General features: G+C 57.6%; 1 protein-coding gene across 2 annotated transcripts; it reads left to right on the top strand.

Moving 5' to 3' along the window:
- Nucleotides 1–1,837: 1,837 nt before the first annotated feature.
- Nucleotides 1,838–21,352, top strand: PHF19 (PHD finger protein 19). Of its 2 annotated transcripts, XM_040631805.1 has the most exons (15): nucleotides 1,838–1,950; nucleotides 4,384–4,584; nucleotides 5,070–5,151; nucleotides 7,452–7,547; nucleotides 8,050–8,150; nucleotides 8,706–8,854; nucleotides 10,494–10,589; nucleotides 11,334–11,402; nucleotides 11,590–11,710; nucleotides 13,918–13,985; nucleotides 15,283–15,444; nucleotides 15,981–16,068; nucleotides 16,807–16,892; nucleotides 17,770–17,865; nucleotides 18,748–21,352. In XM_040631805.1, the coding sequence occupies exons 2-15, from the start codon at nucleotides 4,399–4,401 to the stop codon at nucleotides 19,088–19,090; spliced, it is 1,743 nt and encodes a 580-aa protein (XP_040487739.1). In that variant the 5' UTR covers nucleotides 1,838–1,950; nucleotides 4,384–4,398; the 3' UTR covers nucleotides 19,091–21,352. The 2 variants fall into 2 exon arrangements, with proteins under 2 accessions (XP_040487739.1, XP_040487740.1); XM_040631806.1 differs by lacking the exons at nucleotides 1,838–1,950; nucleotides 4,384–4,584; nucleotides 8,050–8,150.
- The last annotated feature ends 925 nt before the right edge of the window (nucleotides 21,353–22,277 follow it).

Genomic DNA, 22,277 nt, shown 5'->3' with positions numbered 1-22,277 from the left:
GTGGTGCTTTAACAGCTCCTCACTTTGCATACCCCTTCTTCCTTTACAAAAGTATCTGCTCCTTCATGATGCTATTTTCATCTTCATTCATAATCTGATTTCAACCCCATCTATGCAACCACCTATGAGATGGGGTAGTGTTCATAAGTCCATTGAACAAATGAGGAACCGTGGCTGTAGGACAGACCAGTTCCCCCAAGATCCCACAGAGGCCCCAAGGCAGAGCCAGACTCGAAGCCAGGACTCTCCCAATTCCATGGTCTACATCACTGCACCACACCTGTCCTTTGTGTATACGTGTGTTGTCCCAGCTTGTGCCCACACTTGATTCTCCCTTGAGAATGTGGACCTCGTACCTCCCACTCTAGTCCCCCCCACCCAGGGTGCCCTCCATAAATATGTCATTTCTTGAAACTACAACAATCATGGCACACCCACTGGGTGCCAGGGGCTGTGCAAATATTAACTCTAATCTTCACAGCAACTCTATTCAGATAAGGAAACTCAGGGTCGCACCACCGGTTATCAGAGGAGCTGGCCTCTCAGACCCGGAGGTAAGCCCTTCCTGCCACAATCTCCGCCCCTAGCATCCTAAAGGCAGAGCCAGCCAGCTGGAGAGATCATACCCCCAGGCTGGGAGGCAAAGAGCCAACAGTGGGCAACTTGACAGTGAGCAAGGAAGGCTGGGATGGGGATGTCCACCGACCATACCCATGCTGCACACGCTGCCCCAGCCTCGCGGGGGTGTCTGCAGAATGGGATGGTAGCAGGTCAGAGGCGGGCTGAGGGATGGGGTGGGGGGTTGTTTGCAAGTGTTCTCCACCCCGCCCCCACAAAGAGTGAGTCTGGATCGGGACAGGTCTGCCCTTTCTCCCCTGGGCAAGGACACTATCTGACTGAAGCCGTGTCCACTGCATCCATCTGCTATTCCCAGGACCCTGCATGTTGTCTTTCACCGTGTGCAATTACTTATACATTGTGTTTGTGTACGTGGTATGTATTTGCGATTGTATCTTTGTGTTGTGTTTGTGGTGTGCTTTCCCTCCTGTGTTGTTACTGTGTTGAGGGTCTGTGCCTGTTGCCCGTCTGTCTACCCTACGCGTATGTGTTGTTGTGTGTCTATGCTGTGCACACCGTGTCTCTCCTTGTGTGTATCTGTGCCTATACTCTGTAAATGTCTCTACTGCGTGTTGTGTGTATCGTGTGTTGGGACCTCGGGTCGGCGCTGGGTGCGCGGTGCAGGGTTCCGCGGTCGGCTGGTGCTGTGTCGCTGTGCCGGCGGTCCACGCGGCGAGCGCGGGCGGCCGAGTGTTTACGTGTGTGAGTCCCTGGCGACCGCCCCGGCTCGGCGGCTGGGCGGGCAGTCAGTGCGCGTCCTCACCTCCCCGCAGCGCGTCTGGGCCAGCGGGAGGTCCGCGCCCCGCGCGCAGCCTACTGTTTCCTCCGGCGGCGCGGGGCGGTGCTTCCGCGTGTGCCCGCGGCGTGGCCGGGTCGCGGCGGGCTCCGCGTCCCCGTGCTGTCGCGCCGCGTGCCTGCGCCCGGCGCGCGGGGCGGCGGGGATGCGCGCGCGGGGGGCGGGGGCCGGGGGCGCGCGGGGGCGGGCGCGGGCAGGAGGCGCTGCGGTGCCCCTCCGCCGCGGGCTCCAATGGCGAGGCCGGCGCGGCCCCCGCTAATTACATAAGCGGGACGTCAATAATTCGCGGGAAAACGCGAAAAAGATGGCGCCCCGCGCCCGGGGGGCCCCTTCCTGAGCGCCCCGGCCCCTCCCTCCCCCGCCTCCCCCCCTCCTCCCCGCGGCGCCCCCGCCCCGCCCCGCCCCCGCCGAGACCCCGACCCCGGCCCCACGGCGGACACTCGGCCGGGCAGCCGCGGGCCGCGCGCAGCCGCCTCCGCCGCCGATGCGCCTGGTGGCCAGACTCCAAGTGGGACCGGCCGACACGCAGGCTCGCGGTAAGCTCAGCGGGGACTCCCCGCCACACGCTTCGCTCCCGGCACACATCCCTCTTTGCGAAATCTCCCCGGACTTCGGCGAACCGAGCGCCTCGGGAGGCGGGGCGGTCGGGGTCCCGCGGAGCTGCGCGCCTGGGTTTGGAACGGGGCTGAGCGGCGTCTGCGGGGCGGGGGAGCCCCGCCCGGGTCCCCGAGCCTTCGAGGGGGGGGCGTGGGTGACAGGTCGCTGCTCCCTGGCCCCAAATCTTGACTTGTCCCGTTCGGGGGCGGCGGGGGGGCGGGGGTGGAGACCAACCCAGGCATTTGGGATTTTGCTCACGTCCGAAGTCAGGCAGCGGCAGGACTGGGACGGGGGAGGCTTGGCGTCGGAGCGACCGAAGAGAGAAGCGCTTGAGCCCGAGGGGGTTACCTCTGCAAGGTTTTTTTTCCCCTCCTGAACACCCTTTTTTTTAAAAAAGCCAACGGCCGCCCTGGGAGAGGCCCCGGCGCATGAATCATCCTCGCTTCCTGCCCCCGCCCGGCCCCGCGCTCCTGGTGCCGCGGATTTGAACTGGAAGCCGACGGGAACCCGCAAACAGGCATTTCTTTGCAGATGGGTTTGAATCAGCCAATCACAGCCCGCGGGGGCCCGCTCCGGGAGGATGGAGGCGCGGGGAGGGGGCCGCCACCCGGGGGCCCCCGCCCGGCCAGTGGGGGCGCGGCGACCGGGCCGGCTCCCAACGGCGCGGTGGGGGAGGAAGTGTCAGTTTGTGAACCTGCCGCGGCCCGGCGCCCTGGCCCGGCGGGCGGGGACTTCGCAGCTCCCGGGAGCCAGGTGGCAGGGAGAAGGCTGGGATTCGGATTGCGTACCCTGCCCAATGCCTGCGCTGCTCTGCCGTCCAGAAAAGGGCAGAATGGGTGTGTGGGGTGGAAGGGAACGTGGCCACACCGTCATCTGGGGAGCCAAGACCCCAACAGTGCCCTGCCCGCCCCAGGGCCCCTGACAGGCACACACATGCGTTTAATTTCACATACCCACTGACACACTGCCGCAGAGATCATGAAACACAATCTTACAGGAGTACACACGCACTGGCACAGCAAAACACACAGGACTCTCGCCCTGTCTACAAGTAATCATAATACCAGGAGCCCGGTGCCGTGCAGTGGCAGAGAAGGAGGGGACCGGAGTAGGGGGTGCAGGGAACAGAGCAAGGCTGTGTTGGGCTCAGCAGAGAGTGTGTGGAGGGGCTTAGAGCCAGATGAGCCCAGAGAGGGGAGGAGGGAGCCTTGGGGAAGGCTTCCAATGCCTGCGAAGACACTGGGGAGCCACAGAAAGTTTCTGGAAGGGAGAATAAGAAAGGGAGAAATAAAGAATTTGTGGCCCTGTGGAAGGGTCTGATGTGGAGACAGAAAAGCAGGGAGTGACCTGCACTGGGTGCTGGTGGTCTCATCCCCCATCCCAGCACCCCGCATAAGTGAACACAAGGCTCAGGAAACAGTTCTTGAATGAATGAATGAATGAATGGCCCAAGCGAAGGAGAGGCCTGAACTCAGACCAGGACAGGGACATGGAAAAGAGGGGCCAGATGCCAGAAATCTACTGGGCTTGAAGTTGGCCAACTGTGGCAACTGACTAGCTGGAGAAGTCTAAAGATGCTCAGGGGTTCTGGGTACCATTAGTGGTCCCATTAGCAGGAAGAAGAGAGCAGTGTTTTATATGGTGTGTTTTATAGGATGGTGAGAGAGACAGGTGCCCAGAAGGCAGCTTGTGTTGACTTACCTGCCTGTGGCACATTTGCATCTCAGGAGAAGCCCAGAGTGAGTTTAAGTGTCCCAGAATTGGTTCCTATTAAATCACCCCATAATTGAGAGCAGAAAGGGGGATTATGGAAGACACAGGTGAATCGTCTATACCCGGTCACAAACCACCTAGGAGTTTTCCTTCCTAGGGGAGTTTCCTCTGGCCAGATCTCAGGGCACGGGCTGGGGGGTGGGGTGGTAGTGAAGACTTCCTGCGGCTTCCCTGGAGAAGGCCCTCCACTTAGAGAACATGTTTGCTTAAAGGATAAAGCTTCAGGCTCCTAAGCCTGGGAGTTCAGGCCAGCGGGGCAGGGAGACTGCCCTGTGGTTGGCTGAGAGATTCGTTCTCTTTAGAAGGGAGCATGGCGTGTGTGGGAAGAGAGGCAGGGTTTCGAATCCACCCACCTGATTTGAGCCTTAGCTCGGCCTCTGCCCCACTGGCCACTTTCACTTGCCAAACCTCAGTTTCTCTGTCTGTAGAATGGGAATAACAATGTCTCCCTTGCAGGGTTGTCATGAGGATCCCGTGCAATAGCAGAAGTGCCTGGCGCCTAGTACCATAGGCTGTGTGAGGTAGTCTCCTTCCTTCCCTGGAGGGACTGCTGGAGCACGGGAGTGAGGAGTAAAAACTCTCTTCTCTTTCTCTTCCAGTGTCAGGGGAAGCTAATGGAGAATCGGGCTCTGGACCCAGGGACTCGGGACTCCTATGGTGCCACCAGCCACCTCCCCAACAAGGGGGCCCTGGCAAAAGCCAAGAACAACTTCAAAGACCTGATGTCCAAGCTGACAGAGGGCCAGTACGTGCTGTGCCGCTGGACCGATGGGCTGTATTACCTCGGGAAGATCAAGAGGGTAAGCCTTTCCTCCCTGGCCCCTGTTCCCAGGCGCAGTGTCTCTGCTCATCCTCTGGCCTGGGCCTCCCTTCATGCCCCTTACGCTCAAAAGATGACCGTGGAAGGAACCAGAACCTGCTTTTGCAGATGCCATCCTTAGGGCCAACATCATCCAACCAGGTCTTTAGAATAGAGCTCCGTGAGCCTGCAGAGCAAAACCAAACAAGGTTGGAGGGGATCTCAGATGACCACCTGGCCTGTGCTGTCCTCCGCAGTCCCACCAAGTTGTGGTCCCCTGGCCCCTGACTGTGCAGCCCCAGGGACTGGTGCACATTACCTCCAGAGCTGCTGTCTTTCCCCTTCCAGCCTCGCTCTGCTTTCCGGGGCACAAGGAGCAGGTGTAATCCCTCTGTCCTGTGGGGACAAAAATGGGAGAGGAAGACCATGTCCCGGCGGCTTTTCCTCAGCTACTTCTCACGTTGCCCCTCCCTCTCCATGCCCCAGGTCAGCAGTTCTAAGCAGAGCTGCCTTGTGACTTTTGAAGATAATTCCAAATACTGGGTCCTGTGGAAGGACATACAGCATGGTGAGTACTCCCTAAGAGCTCGGGCTCCCCTGCCCCATCCTTGGCCCTCTCTCCTCTTCCACTTCCATTTTTTTCTCTTCTCTCCTTCTTTCTTGTACTCCTGGCATCTGGCCTTGTCCATGGACCCCCGTACCCCCTCACCAGCCCACCTGAGGAGATAAGATGACTAGCTGTGTGTTTACACGGAAAGGCACTTCTGACGTCTGTCGTGCCCTCGATCAGTCCCGCATCATGAGGGAGGCGGGCAGGTGGAGAAGGTGGCTCGGGAAGCTTCTGGAAGAGCTGGGATGGCACATCATCCACTTCTGCACAAAGCTGGGGGTCAGTACAGGGCTAGGAACGGAGGGGGGAGGGGCCCAGGCAATCAAAACTGGCGCCTCTGGATGGGAGCGCGGTGTGAAGAAAACGAGCGGAGGCAGCCCTGGCCTTGGTGGAAAGCCCAGAAGGCAGAGATGGACCAGGGAGGGTGAGGATGGACACGCCTGGATGGAGTTAGACGGGCTTCAGGGTTGAAAGGGAGCTGAGTTGGGTGCTATCCCTGCGCGCAGAGAGCTGACATTGTCCCACTCCAGCCACCATTCTCCCTTCCCACGGACACGACAGACCCACTCAGGAGTCCCAACACTCATCTGTTTCCAAAACAGAGCTCCAAGTTTGGGCTCAGTAGACCTCGGACCAAGTTTCAGCTCTGCCGCTTGCTAGCTGCACGTCCTTGGGCAAGTGACCCCACTTCTCCAAGCCTCAGTTTCTTCATCTGAAGAAAGGAGGTGATGACAGTAGTGGCCTCACAGGGTGGTGACATGAGACCCCAAGTATAGCACTTAGCCCAGTGCTAACAGGGAAGCACGTCCTAAAGAATTTCTTATTGTAAGAAAGGATTTCAAGGAGCCTGCCAAGTAGAGACCACAGAACCCAGCCAGGTCATAGAGGTTCCAAACGGCCCATGTCCCCAAGATGTCGCAGCTGACGCAGACATGGAGACTCTTCATCAAGCCCCCACCTCTCAATTTCTTCTACAAAGGTCCAAAGCGATGAGCTCTTCTCTTGAGTTACCCTCTCATTGAAGGCATAGGGAGCCAGCAGGTGCAGACAGACGCCTTAGCAGACATTGAGGAGAAGGCCCACGGTGTGCCGGGACCCCAGATGTGCTTCAGTGCTCACCTAGGGAACAGCTTGTCTCCCCAGCCAGATACCCGTGCCTCGCAGGCAGGACGGTGCCCCTCTGGCTTCACCCAAGATGAGAGCACAAGGCTGAACGAGCCATAGTTACCGATTACTTAATGAAGCTTACTATTCTCCTGGCTTCCATCAGCGGCTTACTTCCTTAAGCCAGGGAGGGCTTACTGGGACCCACAGTGCCATATTCAGTAATAAGAGACAAGAGACCATGTCGTCAGCAAACGTGTCTTGAACACACGTGCTACACGCTGTAGGAGGTCCTGGGGACAGAGTGATGAGCAGATACCATTTCTGCCCTGCTAGGAGGAACAAGACAGAAACATGTGTCAGAATGTATTAAAATATTCACTCAAACCTTGCACACATAAACACACCTATTCTTCAACAATCACAAAAAAAAAAAGGCAAAGAAAAAAAAAAGAGATGAGAAAGAACTTGTAGATTAAAAGCAGTTGAACATACTTAAAATTGTTACGACATTTTTATTTAAGAAACAGTTGGAAATGTGAACACTAATTGAATTTGTTGGTGATATTGAGAAATCGTTTTTAATTTTTAGGTGCAATAAAGGCACTGTAGTAATTTTTTTTTTTAAAGAGCATCCTAATCTTTCAGAATTACGTACTGAAGTACTTTCGGAAAATGGTTAGGTATCTGGGAATTGATTCAAAATAATACAAGGGGGGAAGTGGGTGGGAATACAGTCAAAACAAGATTGGCTACGAGTTCTTAATTGTTGATAAGAACAAGGAGTTTCACTATAACATTCTATTATTGTTAACATAAAAAAATGTTTAACGAACTAAATTAGGCAGAAGAGGCAGCATGATATGGTCAGAAAGAACAAAGGATTTGATGTCCAATAGTCATGGGTTCAAATTCCTCCTCTCCTACTTAACTTCTGGGACTTAACCTCTCTGAGCCTCAATTCCTCATCTCTAGAATGGGCTAATGATAATAGGTACCTCAGAGTGGTTGGGGAGATTCAGTGAGTGGGCCCATGGGGCTCAGTGCCAGGCCCCGCACCGAGTAGAGGCTCAGTGCCTGGAAGGTGAATTTTCAACTCTCCAATTCCTGCGAGCCGGATCTGACCCTGGAAGGCCTCTCTCTCTCCCTTTCAGCTGGCGTTCCAGGGGAGGAGCCCAAGTGCAACATCTGTCTGGGGAAGACATCAGGGCCACTGAATGAGATCCTCATCTGTGGGAAGTGTGGCCTGGGTGAGTGTGGTGCGCAGGGCACAGAGGAGGCCCTGACCTGTGGTTCCCCACCCCCCACTGGCCCAGTGGGCATGCCTCACTGTTGGGATCTCAGCTGGCTTCCTGTTCCTGTTGGAGCTCCAGAGTGACGGGGAGCCAGTGTCTGGGAATGAGGGCCCAGGGAGGTGACCCCTGGGGAGAGCTGGGGCTTCTGGAAAGTGAGACAGGGTGTGTAGGTTGGAGCTCCCCCTAGCCCAGGAGAGAGGCTGGGTGGAGAGATGGGGCACAGAGGCTGAAGCCAGACTGTGGTGTCTCCCCCACTGGGGCCCAGGCTGTCTTTGAGTCGCCTGCTTGGACACCAGCTTGGCTGCCTTGGCGAGCATCGCCAGCCAGGCCCCCAGCAGCTGGCAGGCACACGGCTCCTCCGACTTGCTGCCACCCTCCCCAGCCCCGTGGCCTTTGGGCTGACTGGCCTGGGGGCCACTGCTTCCCGTGGCCACTCACCAGCCCCCCTCTGCTGTAGGGTACCACCAGCAGTGCCACATCCCTAGAGCGGGCAGTGCGGACCGGCCCCTGCTCACACCTTGGTTCTGCCGACGCTGCATCTTCGCACTGGCCGTGCGGGTGAGCCTTCCATCCTTGCAGTCCCTGCCTTTCCCCACTTTATCAGGAAGCCTAGACTCCCTGGGCTCAGGCTGGATTCCAGGTCACAGAGCTTGGGCTTTGGAGGCAGACAGCACTGCCGCCACTGATCGGCAAGTGGTTTGTCCTTGGCCGGGTTCCTTAGCCTCCCTGAGCCTGTTTCCTCAACAAATGGTAAAATGGATATGGGTTTGGTGCCAGGGGTCCGAGGCCCCCAGTCAATGGTGCTTTGCAATCAAAAGACAAAACCCACGTGAGCACCCCCACTCAATGCATATTGGTTATTATTGTTAACTTTATTGTTGCATGTTAATACTGTTACTAAGAGAAACTTATGGGATGGAGAGAGGATAGATTTGAGATCGATGAGAAAAAGCTTCTTGCGTTTCTGACTACACTGGAATATCTGACGGTCCCCGGGGTCAGCAGGTCCGTTGCCAGCCGCAGCGTGCTGACTCCTGTGGCCGCCCCGCCCCCGCCAGCCACCAACCCCCTGCCGGGACCCCACGGCTGAGCCGGACCCTCATTTTCCCGCAGAAAGGCGGCGCGCTGAAGAAGGGCGCCATCGCCAGGACGCTGCAGGCCGTGAAGATGGTGCTGTCCTACCAGCCTGAGGAGCTCGAGTGGGACTCGCCCCACCGTACCAACCAGCAGCAGTGCTACTGCTACTGCGGCGGGCCGGGAGAGTAAGGCCGCGGGGGCGGGGCCTTCCCCCGAGGAGCGGGGCGGGGGTGGGGTCGGGCGGTGGGGCGGGGCCTCCCCGAGGGGCGGGGTCGCGCCGCGGCGGCGGGGGCGGGGCCCGGAGGTAGGGCCGCGGGGTGGGGCCCGGAGGCGGGGCTCGAGGCGGCGAGGCTCGCGCTCCCAGAAAGCGGCTCCTGGGAAGGGAAAGAAGTATTGAAGCGAGGGTCCAGATCCTCCCAGCCCCCTCCGCAGCCCCTGAGCGCAGTTCTCATCGTAGTGTTCCCGTTATATGGTGTTTGTGAGCAGAGTGGCGATTAGATAATTCATATAAAGTCTCACCCGGTGCCTGGCACTTGGTCAGCACTTAATAAACGTGAGCTGTTACTGTCGTGCATGGAATTGAAGGTAAACCTTTCTGTTGTCAGAGTCAATGAGACAGGCTGGTGGTGAGATATTAAGGTACTTCCCTCTGGAGGTGTGCAAGCAGGGGTTGGGGGTCATGTGTAGGGTACTGTGGAGGGGATTGCTGTGGAGGGGATTCTTGCCCCGACTACAGGAGTCTTTGATTGCTTCTTCCTTACCAGGCTGGGTCTCCATATAGCCATGGGTGCTCCTTTGGGCTGACTGCACTAGACACTGTGGCAGGAACAACGGAAGTGAGAGATGGGGTCTCTGCCCTCAGGACACAGCCTACAGGATACCCTGAAGTCCTGAATCTTAGCCCCAAGCGCTATTGACAATAGTAGGGGTCTGGAGGCTGGGCTCACGCAGTCCAGCTGGGTAATTTGGGCAAACTGCTTGAAGTCCTTCATCTCTCAAGTGGGATCAGCTTCCCTGTGTGTGGGAAGGTCTTTGTGATTACAGGGAGAAATGCTAAAAGAGACCTTTACAGAATTGAGGCAGTGACTCTTGGTGCTTACTGGGCAAAACTGCTCAGGGTGATTGTTAAGAATGCATCTCCCAGGGGCTCCCCTAAAGATTGAGTAGGTCTCAAGTGGACCAAGGAATCTTCATAGTTTGATCTAGAGACCCAGGTGACTCTGACGCCACAGGCAGTCCAGGGAGCTCACCTGGCAAGCTGCTAACAAAGCATCAGTTGTTAAAGTACCACGTGGCTCTCCATTCACATTCCCTGAATAGTCGTTGAACGGCCGAGACAGGGTAGATACCGCATAAGAAACACCAGACACGGTGCTGCCCACGGAGCTTCCAGGAGCCATTAGTCTCCCATGACGTCTCCCGGGCAAACCTTTCCATCCCGGTAGCGTTTGAGAAGCAGTGTGCGCGCTGAAGGTGGGGGCTCCAGGGTGGCACGAAGAGCACAGGCTCTGAAGTGAGGGAGGCCAGGGTTTGAGTCACCATCCACCACTTGTTTCCCGAGCGACCTTGAGCAAGCCTGTTAAGCTCAGACTCTTCTGTAAAAGTAGGGCAGTGGCCGGTCTTTTACCAGACGGTGAGATGAAACGGTAGAGCATAGGCCTGCTCCCCGCCCGCCCCTGGCGCAGCCTCCGTGCTCGTGCTTGGTGACTGTGAGTTCGCTTCCTTCTCCCCGCCGGCGTGCGAGTTGCCATAGGGAGAGGTGGCTGAGGCCGATGCCTGGCTGGGAGCGTGGGCCTGGCTGACCCTGGCTGCTCTGGTCTCCAGATGGTACCTGAGGATGCTGCAGTGCTACCGGTGCCGGCAGTGGTTCCACGAGGCCTGCACCCAGTGCCTTAATGAGCCCATGATGTTCGGAGACCGGTAGGTGCTCATCCGGCCCCACTCAGCCTTGAGGGGGAGGTGGGGGGGGGGCAAACAGGGGCAGGGGCAGCAGCTCTTCCAGACCACCTGCCAGGCCCTACGCAGGGTCTCTGATGGTGGGCACCTGTCTAGGGGAGTCAGCTCAGGGCGAGGGAGGCCTTCGCAGTAGAGGAACGTGCCAGGCCACAGCCCCAGTTGCCACTGACTTCTGGGGGGACCTTAGACCAAGTCCCACCTTCCCTACACCCCAGTCTCTTCCAGTGTCCCGCCCCACCCCTACCTCCACCCCTAGTAAGAGGAACCACTGGGAAGGGGGGATGATCGATCTGGCTTCTGACAAATGGGGCTAAGCTAACAGAAGGCTAATGTGTGTCGCACCAGATATTGTGTGTCTTGGTTGGTGTGTCGTGTTTGTGATTGTGTGTGTGTGTGCGTGTGTGTGCGCGCGCGCGCGCATCTCTCAGAGGGGAAGAGGGTGCCCCCTCCAGCCCGGCCTAGCTCAGCTCACTCTGAACTCAGTCACGCTCCAGGATAATGACGACGGAGGGGAAGGAGGGGTAGGGAAGTATTTTGCGGTCTTTGCCCTGCCCCATCCTTACTGCCCCATCCTCTGTAGGGCCACTAGCCCTTGGGAAGAGGACGACACTGACTGTGGGAAGGCAGGTGGGGAGTGAGGGGCGAGGGGCTGGGCTAGGGTGGGGTGTCAGCCCCTCCCACCACAGGCCCCTCTCCACCCGCCCCCAGGTTCTACCTGTTCTTCTGCTCGGTGTGTAACCAGGGCCCGGAGTACATCGAGCGGCTGCCCCTTCGATGGTGAGAGGGTGGGGCTTGAGTCCCCTCCCAGCTGCTCCGCTCCCACCTCCCACCGGGAACAATTCCATATCCAGCCACCAGCTCCCAGCCTTGCCCCTGCCCTGCAGCCTGGACCCGGGAGGTTCCAGCCCTGGCTGGGGCAGGCTGCCACCTCACCCCCGCCCCACCTACTCGCCCCCTTGCCCAGGGTGGATGTGGTTCACCTGGCCCTCTACAACCTGGGGGTGCAGAGCAAGAAGAAGTACTTTGACTTTGAGGAGATTCTGGCCTTTGTCAACCACCACTGGGAGCTCCTGCAGCTTGGCAAGGTACGCAGGACCGCGGGACGGCAGAATGGCAGGAGTCCGTTCCGCGGTGGGCTTACTGAGCTCCAGAGCGGGCCACACGGTGCAGGACTGGGATCTCGGTGTCTAACGGATCACTCTCAGCAGCGCTGCCTGTCTGTGAGGGCTGTTGGCTGGGAGAAAGACTCAGAGCCTCTTTGCTGCCCCGTCCCTGAGTCCAAGCCTCTGAGCCAGTGCCCGGCAAGGGGCTTCCTGACCCAGGCTTTGGCCGTGGGCGGGTTGGGGTCTCACTGCCTCAGCAGCAGGGAGCTAGCGGTGGATCTGGCTGGAGCAGGGCTCTCTGCAGAGATGTTTGCCCTGCTCCGGGCCACCTGGCTACAGTGGAAAGTGAAGTCGGCCTGCCCCCTGCTGGTCTTACTCCGAATAGCAGAAGTGGTCCCCGGGGGGCCGGGACCCAGGCAGTGAAGTAACAAACAGGAGACTTCCAGGATGTCAGAGGGGGGAGAGCGACTTGCTGGTGGCCAGCAAAGCCCCAACCTCTCCCATGGTGGGGCCATGCCCCCTTTTCCCTAACGGCAACCTTAGAGTCCTCTCCACCAATCCAAAGTGAGGTGTCTTCTCTACTGACTGCCCCAAATCTCTCTTTGATGAGACAGGTATTTAAAAAAAAAATGACCTTTATGCTTTGCAGAAGCTTTTCATATACTAACATCTTCATTTATAGTGTTTGATAATTTCTAAGACATAAATATTGTCAGGGCACCTGGGAGGCTGAGTCAGTTGAGCAGCTGACTCTTGGTTTCTGCTCCGGTCATGATCTCGGGGTCCTGGGATGGAGCCCCATATAGGGCTCTGTGCTCAGTGGGGAGTTGGCTTCAGGATTCTCCTCCCTCCCATCCCTCCCCCTTCGTGCACACGCGTGCCTGTGCCTGTTCTCTCTCTATAAAATAGAAAAATAAATCTTTCTTAAAAATACATACGTATTGTAAAGCCTTAAAAGATAGGTAGAGCTGGTATTTTTTTTTTAAGATTTTATTTATTCGACAGAGATAGAGACAGCCAGCAAGAGAGGGAACACAAACAGGGGGAGTGGGAGAGGAAGAAGCAGGCTCATAGCGGAGGAGCCTGATGTGGGGCTCGATCCCATAATGCCGGGATCACGCCCTGAGCCGAAGGCAGACGCTTAACCACTGTGCCACCCAGGCGCCCCTAGAGCTGGTATTTTTAATAACTTTTTTCTGATTTATAAAAAGAACATATATGTTCCTGGTAGAAAAACGGTTAAGCGCTAAAAAGTGTAAAGAAGTATACTTTAAAATCATCCAGGAGTTCCTGGTAGAGCAGTCATTTAAGTGTCAGACTCTCGATCTCAGCTCAGGTCCTGATCTCAGGGTCTTGAGTTTGGGCCCCGTGTTGGACTCCATGCTGCGTGTGGGGCCTGCTTAAAAAAAAGTCATCGTATTCCCCATCACACCACGTGACACAACTGCCACTAATGTATCCCATCCTTCCTTCTGTGTCTGTTTTTCCTTGGTTTACACTATATAGTTTATAAAATTTTAAGCCATCTTTTTTTTCCAGTTTACATTATATCATAAATACTTTTCCATATTCCGAAAGCGTTTTTATCAACATTTTTAAAGGCTCCATTGGTTTCCACCGTGGTTTACTTACTGCGTTCCTACCTCTTGGGCAGGTAGTTGCCTCGCTGCTTTGCACACCTGCCGGTCATTAGGACTGACACTCTGGGGAAGCTTTGTTAAAGCTTTGTTGTGTTTCACGTTCTATTTCTATGATAGAGCCCAAGGAATGGCTGACTGGGTCAAGGGCATGGGCATTCTTAAGCCTTTTTTTTTTTTTTTAAAGATTTCATTTATTTATTAGAGCATGTGTGTGCAAGAGAGAGAAAGAATGAGCTGGGGGGGAGGGGTAGAGAGAGAAGGAGAAGCAGATTCCCTGCTGGACGGAGGGCTCGATCCCAGGACCCTGGGATCATGTCCTGAGCTGAAGGCAGATGCTTAACTGACTGAGCCACCCAGGTGCCCCATTAAGCCTCTTGATCCATCTAGGACAGGAGTCAACTCTCTCCATTTCCAGATGGAGAAGTGAGCTCAGAGAGGTGAAAAGATTTAGAATCCTAGAAGTCAGGGTCCTCACTCAGAGATCGAGGAGGAGGGAGGGGACGAGGGTCATGTGCCAGGTCTGATTCTCCTGCTGGCTGCTCCCCCCAGCTCACCAGCACCCCTGTGACGGACCGAGGACCACATCTCCTCAACGCGCTGAACAGTTACAAAAGCCGGTGCGTGCGGGGAAGGGAGGGAGTGCGTGGGGCCCCCGACAGGTGGGATTGGGTGGAAAGCATCTTCCTGCCTCATGGCCTTTGCTCAAACTGTGCTCCAGCCTGGGTCTCCCTCCCCTTCTCTTTGACTAGATAAGTCCTGCCCATTCTTCCAGATTCAGGGAGCATCCCACCTGCTTTGTGATGCCTCCCAGACCACTCCAGCAGCTTGATGCATTTGGATCCTGGGCTTAGCGCCCTAGGGGGTGCACCTGATCTTTGAGGGGCCCTCCTCCCCTCGCCATGGTTCTGGACCAGGCACTGAAGGATCAATTCATCATCTCCCGGGTGGGCTGCAACCTCCTAACTCGTCCTTGGCCCACGTCTTCCCCTCCAGACTTCCGAGTCCTTCTCAGAACACACAGCTGACACCTCCCTTGCTGCCACTGCAGGGACTGCCCAGGCTCCTGAGCGCAGCATTCAAGGCCTCTCATGAGCAGACCCTGCCCATGCCTTTTGCCACCGACCCTTTGCTTTATTTATTCTGGGTGTCGGCTATCCGGAAGCCACTGCTCTCCCACTCAGTGCTTTTGCTCAGACCCCTCTGTTGACTAGAATGCTCTTCCATCTGTTTCACTCATTTGTTCCGTGAACAACTTTGGACTGCTGCTCTGTGTCAGCCCTGTGCGGGTCCCGAGGACTAAGTAAGGAACAGGACATGGCCCCTGCTTTTCTGAAACCTCTCCAGACATCTCTAGATAGAATTTTCCACTCTTATCTTCCACCTTCTCATGGTTTGGGGCCCAGACACAGTCCTATGCTTGAATAGTGGGGCCTTCCGCCTTCCCTGTGGCCCGTCTCCTGAGGGTAGGACTGTCTGGGGCACCTCCCCTCACCTCATGGCACCTCAGCCCGTGTTGGAAAGAGGAGGGAAGCGCCTGGAGGTATTTTCAGTCTCCTGGGGGAGACCCGAAAACAGAATGGTGTCGAATCCAGCAGTTCCACTGGGAGCTGGAGGAGGCCTTCCTGTAGGAGGTGACCTTGGGGCCAGTTGAGGCAGAGAAGAAAAGGGAGAGGAGCAGCAAGACCCATACATAACAAGAGGAAGGACAGGGACGAGCCATCGGCCACATTCCCAGCCACCACCCGGGACCCCTGGTCCCACAGGCCTTGAGGAATCAGCATCTCCACAGGCAACCCTGGATTTTAGCTCTGGGTCCAAGGAGGCAGAGAGGGTAATTTTAACGCTTGACTGTCCTCCCCAGGAGGAGGGACCGACAGACTCCAGAGCTTTCTCCTCCCCCTGCCCACCCCCCAGGTTCCTCTGCGGCAAGGAGATCAAGAAGAAGAAGTGCATCTTCCGTTTGCGCATCCGTGTCCCCCCCAACCCGCCAGGGAAGCTGCTGCCCGACAAGGGCCTGGTGCCCACTGAGAGCGGCGCCTCCTCTGAGCTGCGGAAGAGAGGAAAGAGCAAGCCTGGGTCAGTGCCTGGGGACCGAGCTCGGGGTCTCCACTACTCCCAGCTCCAGCCCCAGCCGCTGGCTGTGCAGTGGGCCCAGAGAGGACGGTGGCATGCAAGTGAGCAGGGAGGACCTCCACCCCGATAGGCCCAGCTGGAGGCACCGGAGAGGGCCAGTTAGCAACCGAGCTGGGACTCGGTCCCACACTCTGGGCTTCTTCCACCAGAGGAGCCTGTTGCCTTGCTTGGAGGGCAAGCCAGGTCATGGGGCCCAGTCTTGCTGGGTTAGGGCTTAGGCAGAGAGGGAAGGGGAAGTGAGAGTGTGTAAGGGGTCCCTGGCTCTCCTCGCCGAGCTGAGCTCCTCGTCCTGGGCGTCGGGGACAGAGCAGCTTTCTCTCTCTTCTGCCCACCATTCCCCCCCACCATGCCCTCCCACACCCACTGCCTGGAAGGAGCACCTGTCCCCACCCGCACTGCTGTGTCCCCAGCCCTGCCTCTCCTCCCTCTGGGCCTTCAGGCTCTGACCCGGCCCCCCTCTCCCCTTTCTGTCTCCACAGTTTGTTGCCTCACGAATTCCAGCAGCAGAAAAGGCGAGTTTATAGAAGAAAAAGATCAAAGTTTTTGCTGGAAGATGCTATTCCCAGTGTTAGTTTCTTGTTTTCTTGCTCTCCACATTCACACACAGGGTCAGCACATGTTAGGGAGTCCTGTGCAGGAAACTGAGGCCCCCCCAGGCCCAGGGGGCGCTCTCCCACATCCCTTAAAGGAGAAGCCACTTCCTCCTAGGGCTAACAAGCCAAGGCCAGGCACTGCAAGACCACTCCCTTATCTCCCCAGGTTCTCCCCAGAAGCCGAAGGGGGCGGGGCAGGGGAGGTAACGTCTTTGCCCCCACAGTCCTATGGGGTCACCGCAGACTAGGAAGGGCCAGTGACTCTCTTGAGGTCACACGTGAGCCAGTGGCCAAGGCCAGCCTAGAACAGGGCTCTGGAGCACTCCTTCCTTAGTGGCCGCGCATGGGCGCTCCGTGCGGGCAGGGACACTAGCGGTCCTCACGCCTGCTCCGCACCTGGCGGCGTGCAAGGCACCTGTAGTCAGCCCCTCACTCGGCCCTGCGTCCCAGCCCCCGGAGCAGGGAAGCACCGCAGCTGCTCCTGTCCACCCTTTGCAGTTCAGGTGACGGAGGCCCGAGATGGGAAGGTCGTGCAGTCAGCTAGAGACGGAGTCAGGGCTAGAAGCGGTGTGATCCGGCTCCTCGGTCGGCCTGGGACCAAGGAGCAAGGGACCGGTCTTGCCCTCGGAGAGCCTGGGTGGCCATCGGCAGAGAGAGTGCCCTGTGGGAGGCGGCTCTGACGCCCTCTGATCCCCCGTTCCTGTGTCCACAGAGCGACTTTACCTCAGCCTGGAGCACCAACCACCACCTGGCCAGCATATTCGACTTCTCGCTGGATGAGATTCAGAGTTTGAGAAGGTGAGGGCCCCGGAGACGGCCGCCCTGCAGTGCGGGGTGGAAGCAGGCCGCGACTCCGTTCCCCAGCAGTGAAGGCAGGCTCTGGAAGGGGCCAAGCCAAGAGCCTTTCAGGAGTGGGAGCTCCGTCGGGGTCGGTTCAGTTACAAGGGTGCATACTGCAGCAGGCGACCTGGCCGCCTGCCCTAGAGCCGTCTCTGCGATCCCTCCCCCTGCCGGAAGGTGGCCAGGACCCCGGGGACCGCTCCCCAGAGCTGGGTCACAGGCTGCCTTGCCTGGGCCCTCTGGTCCTCTCCAGCCCCTCTCCAGCTTCTTCCAGCCCTCACACCGTATACCAGAACTGCTTTGGTTATCCCGCATTCCCGTTCCTCCAGGGAGCCTTCCCTGACGCTCCCCAGGCTGTGTCAGACGCTCCCGTGTGTTCCCACAGCACCTCGTGCTTGGTGCCCCTCAGGGGAGGGACCTCAGGGGAGGGCTTCAGTCGGTCAGGCCTGGGCTCCAGCCCCTTACTTTGCAGTCACTAGCTGCGACTTCAGCCTCTCTGAACCTCCTCACCGTGTCTGCACGGCTGCCACGAGATTGAAACAGATGCTGGAAATGAAGGCCCTTTGGGTCTATAGAGCAGCTGGGTGGCCGGGGCCAGGCTCCTCAGTGCTCCTGTCACCACCAGGGACGGTGCCGGGGGAAGGCTTTCTCCAGTGTCCCGTGACTCCTTGGACTTGGAGGGCTGGCCGGGTAGAAGACGGACAGGCAGAGGGGCTGCCACGGCAGGCACAGTGGGTGGGGGGAAGCTCAGCCTTTGCTGGGGGCTGAGAGACAACTGGAGAGGCACGAAGGGGTGGCCAGGGCCAGCGCAGGCTCACCCTCTCCTCCCTCTCAGTGCCAGCTCAGGCCAGACCTTCTTCTCAGATGTGGACTCCACTGATGCTGCCAGCACCTCCGGCTCGGCCTCCACCAGCCTCTCCTACGACTCCAGGTGAGGTTCCGGCCGGATGGGCTCGGCTTTGGCTTCTCCTCAGCCCTCCCCCTGCCCCCTGGGTCTCCTCAAGCTCGGGGACCTGGGCTCCTCCACTCGTGAGTCTGGGCCTGGGACCATCTGGTTCTGAGTCCTGGGGTTCAGACGGGGCTGCGTGTGGCCCTTCAGGGTGTTGTGCCTTGGCTGCAGGTGATGTGACACTTGTCCCTGGGCAGTTCCCTCGCTAGGGTTCTTGGCCTCTGCGGGCCATGGCTTTGCATGACCCTGCCTCTGCCCGCAGGGTGCCCTGCGTGGCTGTCTAAACCTAGGATCTGTCTTCTGGGTCACTAAGGAAAAGAGCCATTCATGTGGAAGCCTGATGGAGGGGAATTGGCATCGTGCAGGGTGTGGGGTCCAGGAGAGGGGACAGAAGTGCCCAGGGACCTAGGCAAGGCTGCAGTCTGTTTGGTGGCAGCCGGTCCCCAGCGGCGCCGGAGGCTCCCGCAGCTGTGTTCCAGGACACTTGTGCCTGGCTTCTGTCCGCCCGCAGGCGACTGTGGGTGTCTCTCTCTGCCAGCACCCCTGTATTTGTGTTTGGTTCCTCCTGTTTCTTTGGTTCACAAGCTCTTCGGGGCTTGGTTCCTGTATCTAAACACCTGAGGACACACACCTCTTCTTTTGTGTGTCCGTCTCTCGCCCAGCGCTTCCTGTCCCCGTGTCTGCCTTTCTCCAGCTCAGGCTCTGGGGCCGAGGTCCGTTAATGCTTCTCCCCACCCCCCCCCGCCCCGCTTGGACTCTGAGCTGCCAAGAGTCCAGGGCAGGGACGAGGCGTGCTCGGGGAGAGGGGCTGGGCAGGATGACTGCGCCCCACTCCCGCGCCTTCCTCTCCCCATCCCGCCGTAGACGGACGGTGGGCAGCCGCAAGAGGAAGCTGGCAGCCAAGGCGTACCTGCCACTGCGGGCAAAGCGGCGGGCAGCCGAGCTGGGTGGACGCTGCCCCTCAGACAGCAGTGCCGAGGGGGCTTTGGGCCCCGAGCGGCCGGACGAAGGCATCGACAGCCACACCTTCGAGAGCATCAGCGAGGACGACTCGTCCTTGTCCCACCTCAAGTCGTCCATCACCAACTACTTCGGGGCGGCGGGGCGGCTGGCCTGCGGGGAGAAGTACCAGGTGTTGGCCAGGAGGGTCACGCCCGAGGGCAAGGTTCAGTACCTGGTGGAGTGGGAAGGGACCACCCCGTACTGACTCGCTCCAGGAGATGCCAGGAGCCCCGAAACCAACGGAGAGAGCACTCTCTCCAGGCTGGGGTGGGGGAGGAAAGCAAGACGCCAAGTGCCTGGCGAAAGGCCCCTCGCGCCTGCCTGCCAGGCTGAGGCCCACGCCGCTCTGTGTGCCCACCCTGCTCTTGGGCCTCCTCGGCTCGTCACCCCTTTGCCTGTGTCTCCAAGGTCCCCCTGGCTATTACCCAGTGTCTCCACACACTCCCTCCAGCTGGTTACCTGTAACTCTGAATTTGTGGCCCCCTGGCTCTCCGCCCCTTTTCCCTGAGGCCTGAGTCTTTCCCTGTGTCTGCGTCCCTCTCTCTCCCACCCCTGTTGGGTGTGTGTGTTTACACACCTACGTGCGTGTGGCTGTCCCTCTCCTGGATGTCCTTCACTCCTGACCCATGGGCAGCCAGTCGTCCCGGGGATCACATTGTAAGAATGGGAACCTTTAAGCATGGCTGAGGGTGGAGAAGAGGACGCCTCTCAGCTTCTCCCTCTGGCTTTCCCGCCACCCCCTGCTGCCCTTGGTGAGACGGCCTCCGTGAAAGCCTGGGAGGCAGAGACCCCGGGACTCTCGGATCTGAGGCGTGAAGAGGCTGGGTCTCTGCCTCAGAAGGCACTGGCACCAGAGCCCAGTTACTAAGGCCGAGTAAAGGCTGTGGGTGTCAGCTTCCCAGGTCCCCGAAGTTGTCCTCTCCCCGGCCACACCCCCTCTTAGTTGCCAAGGAGCTGTGCCTGGCCTTGCAAACCTGCAGGACAGGGAGAGGAAGTGGGAGGAAAGGAAGCCATGTCCTGCTAAACTTCAGACTGTCTCCTGTGCCTCCCACCCCCAGACCCACCACACACACAGCCAAACAATACACACTCACACAGAAGCTCCCACCACACGTGTGCTTTCACCCTCCAGGAGTGCATACCACACACACCCACACCACACACACACACACACACACACACACACACAACCACACACCCCACACACACACACTCCCACTCCCTCCAGTGCCAGCCTAGTTCCTGCCCTTGGCTCTCCCTTGGCCCTCTTCAGGGGCCGTGTGCTGCAACTTAATGTGAAAGTCCAGCCTCTGCCCCCTTCTTTCAGCCATGAACCAGCTGTGACCCTGCAGGGAGGCTCAGAGGACGCCTACCCTCTTCCTTAGCCCCTGCTGTGCCCTGAGATTGACAATCACTTTTTGGGACAGGTTGGGATTTTTAAAGGGCTTGTGTTATTCAGTCCCCTCAAAGGAAATTCTTTGTCAGTGGGAGTAAAAATAGAATTCTTAGAACTGACATTATAATTCATACCCATCTGGAGGAAAACCAAAAGTGAGAAGGGAAGGGGACCCCTCATTTTTGCTGCTTCCAGAGATATTAGAAACTGACTCAGATGATTGGAAAGTAGAAAGAAGTGCCTTCACTAGGGCAGGGGGTGGACCAGATGGGGACCAGCCTTGCCAACCGCTGCTGTGGCCTCCAGCTTGGCTGGGTTTTGCAGGCTGCCAGCTGCAGGGCGAAGGTGGATGAACAGAGGGGTGGCGTGGGGGCAGTGGGCCTGGGGAGCTGGTTTTTCCATTACTAGGCTCGGCCCCTCCCCACCTGCGAGCATCAGGGAGTCCCTGAGATGGTCCAGATGCCCCTTGCCTCAAACCTCAGCTCCTACAGTGCCTTTCTCACAGGACCTCACGTCCTGCACATGGCCCACCCACTTCCCTCTGCTTCCCTAGCGTGAGCCAGGCACGGAGCAGCTGGGGGTGGGCCCCGTTCTTTCCCTTCTCAGCCCCACAGCTGCTGCCACTGACGCCCCCAACTGGGGCCAGATGGAAGGGGAGCTGAGAAGCCAGCCCCCAGCCTGGCTGGGGTGTGGGACCTGGGATCCAATCGGTGGCTTCCTGCCTGGCTTCAGAGGGCACAGCAACCCCCAGGCCTGCTTTCCAGGCTTCTGAGAAAGCACAGCATGAGCAAGGCCTGCCGCAGGACTCCTGCACCCTCTCTACTCGAGCCCCAGAGAGGCTCTGGGCTTGAAGAGGGGGAAGGGAGGAAGGGGGTGTCTTCCTCATTTGGAAAGTCAGCATAAGGCCTAGCAAGGCCACCCAGACTCCACATCCCAGCATTTCATTCATACCAGTTAACAGCTGCATTACTGCCAACTGACCTTATAATAACCCTGTGCACCTTTGAAAAGATTTATGGTTTTGAATTGCTGCTTTTAATAACATTTGTTATATTAAAGTTATAATTAATGTGTCTGGTTTATAATTTAAAAGTTCCCTTTGAAAAATTAACTATCTTGCCTCTAGCAAATGAACTATCAGCTGTTGGGGACCAGGAGGAATTATCTGGTTTCTGGTCTTGGTTTCCTGGAAACTGAGGAGGAATGACAGGACCCCATCTGGCCACCTGCCACTCCTTCAACTGCCTCCCACATTCTCCCCACAATACTCTCACCCTTACCACCAACAGGATGTGGAACTTTTTATCTGTGAGTACCTGACCCATGAAGGCAAACAGCATTAGCTGAGGGCCGTGGAGAAGTAAAAGATGGGAAATGGCCTTAGAAACAGACCTTATGAAAATACTTATGTACAGCCACTGTAAAACTACTTACTGCACACAATCCTAGAAATCTGCAGTCAGTTCTAGGCCTGTCTTGCTAGTTGTAACTTACAGCGCTTTGGGTAGGTTCCTTTGCGTTCCTCACCCTTCCAATGCCAGCAATAATCCCTGCTGAAGTCAGCTCCCAGGTGAAAGAGGAAACCATTTCCCATATAAATGTGATGGATTAGGACCTTAAACTTGTCTAAATTTGAGAAAAACTGGCATGAAGGGATAGGAAAAGTCAGCAATAGGGAGGTGCAGGCCATGGGTTCCAGTGGATTCTGTAATTTCAGGGGTGGAGTGCAGCCTGTTAATCCCTGAGTATCGATGGCTGCACTTAGAACTCTTCAGTAACAACTGTGGCTCCCACTTTTTCCTACCATGCTTTCTGCTTTGGCCTTTTAACTGCCCTTAGAACAAAACCACAGTGGAGCCAGGGTAGGGCAAGGGGGCGGGATTATTCTTTGGGCTGAGATCAGTGTAATGGAATGAAAAGTGAGTGGTCTGAAGCGTCAAGAGACTTGGGTTCCAGGCCAAGTTCCAAAGCGAACAGCTGTATAGCCCTCCTGAGA

Source organism: Ursus maritimus, unplaced genomic scaffold (assembly GCF_017311325.1).
Source record: "Ursus maritimus isolate PB19 unplaced genomic scaffold, ASM1731132v1 scaffold_17, whole genome shotgun sequence".
Classification (NCBI taxonomy): domain Eukaryota; kingdom Metazoa; phylum Chordata; class Mammalia; order Carnivora; family Ursidae; genus Ursus; species Ursus maritimus.
Note: the sequence above shows the minus strand (reverse complement) of the source record. Positions and strands in the feature narration are given on the sequence as shown.

Excerpts from the sequence above, each read along its gene's own strand:
- PHF19 (XM_040631805.1), top strand. The coding sequence starts at position 4,399 with ATGGAGAATCGGGCTCTGGACCCAGGGACTCGGGACTCCTATGGTGCC. Across the intron at positions 4,585-5,069 it reads ACCTCGGGAAGATCAAGAGG|GTCAGCAGTTCTAAGCAGAG; the intron begins GTAAGCCTTTCC and ends TCCATGCCCCAG. Across the intron at positions 16,069-16,806 it reads TGGAAGATGCTATTCCCAGT|AGCGACTTTACCTCAGCCTG; the intron begins GTTAGTTTCTTG and ends CTGTGTCCACAG.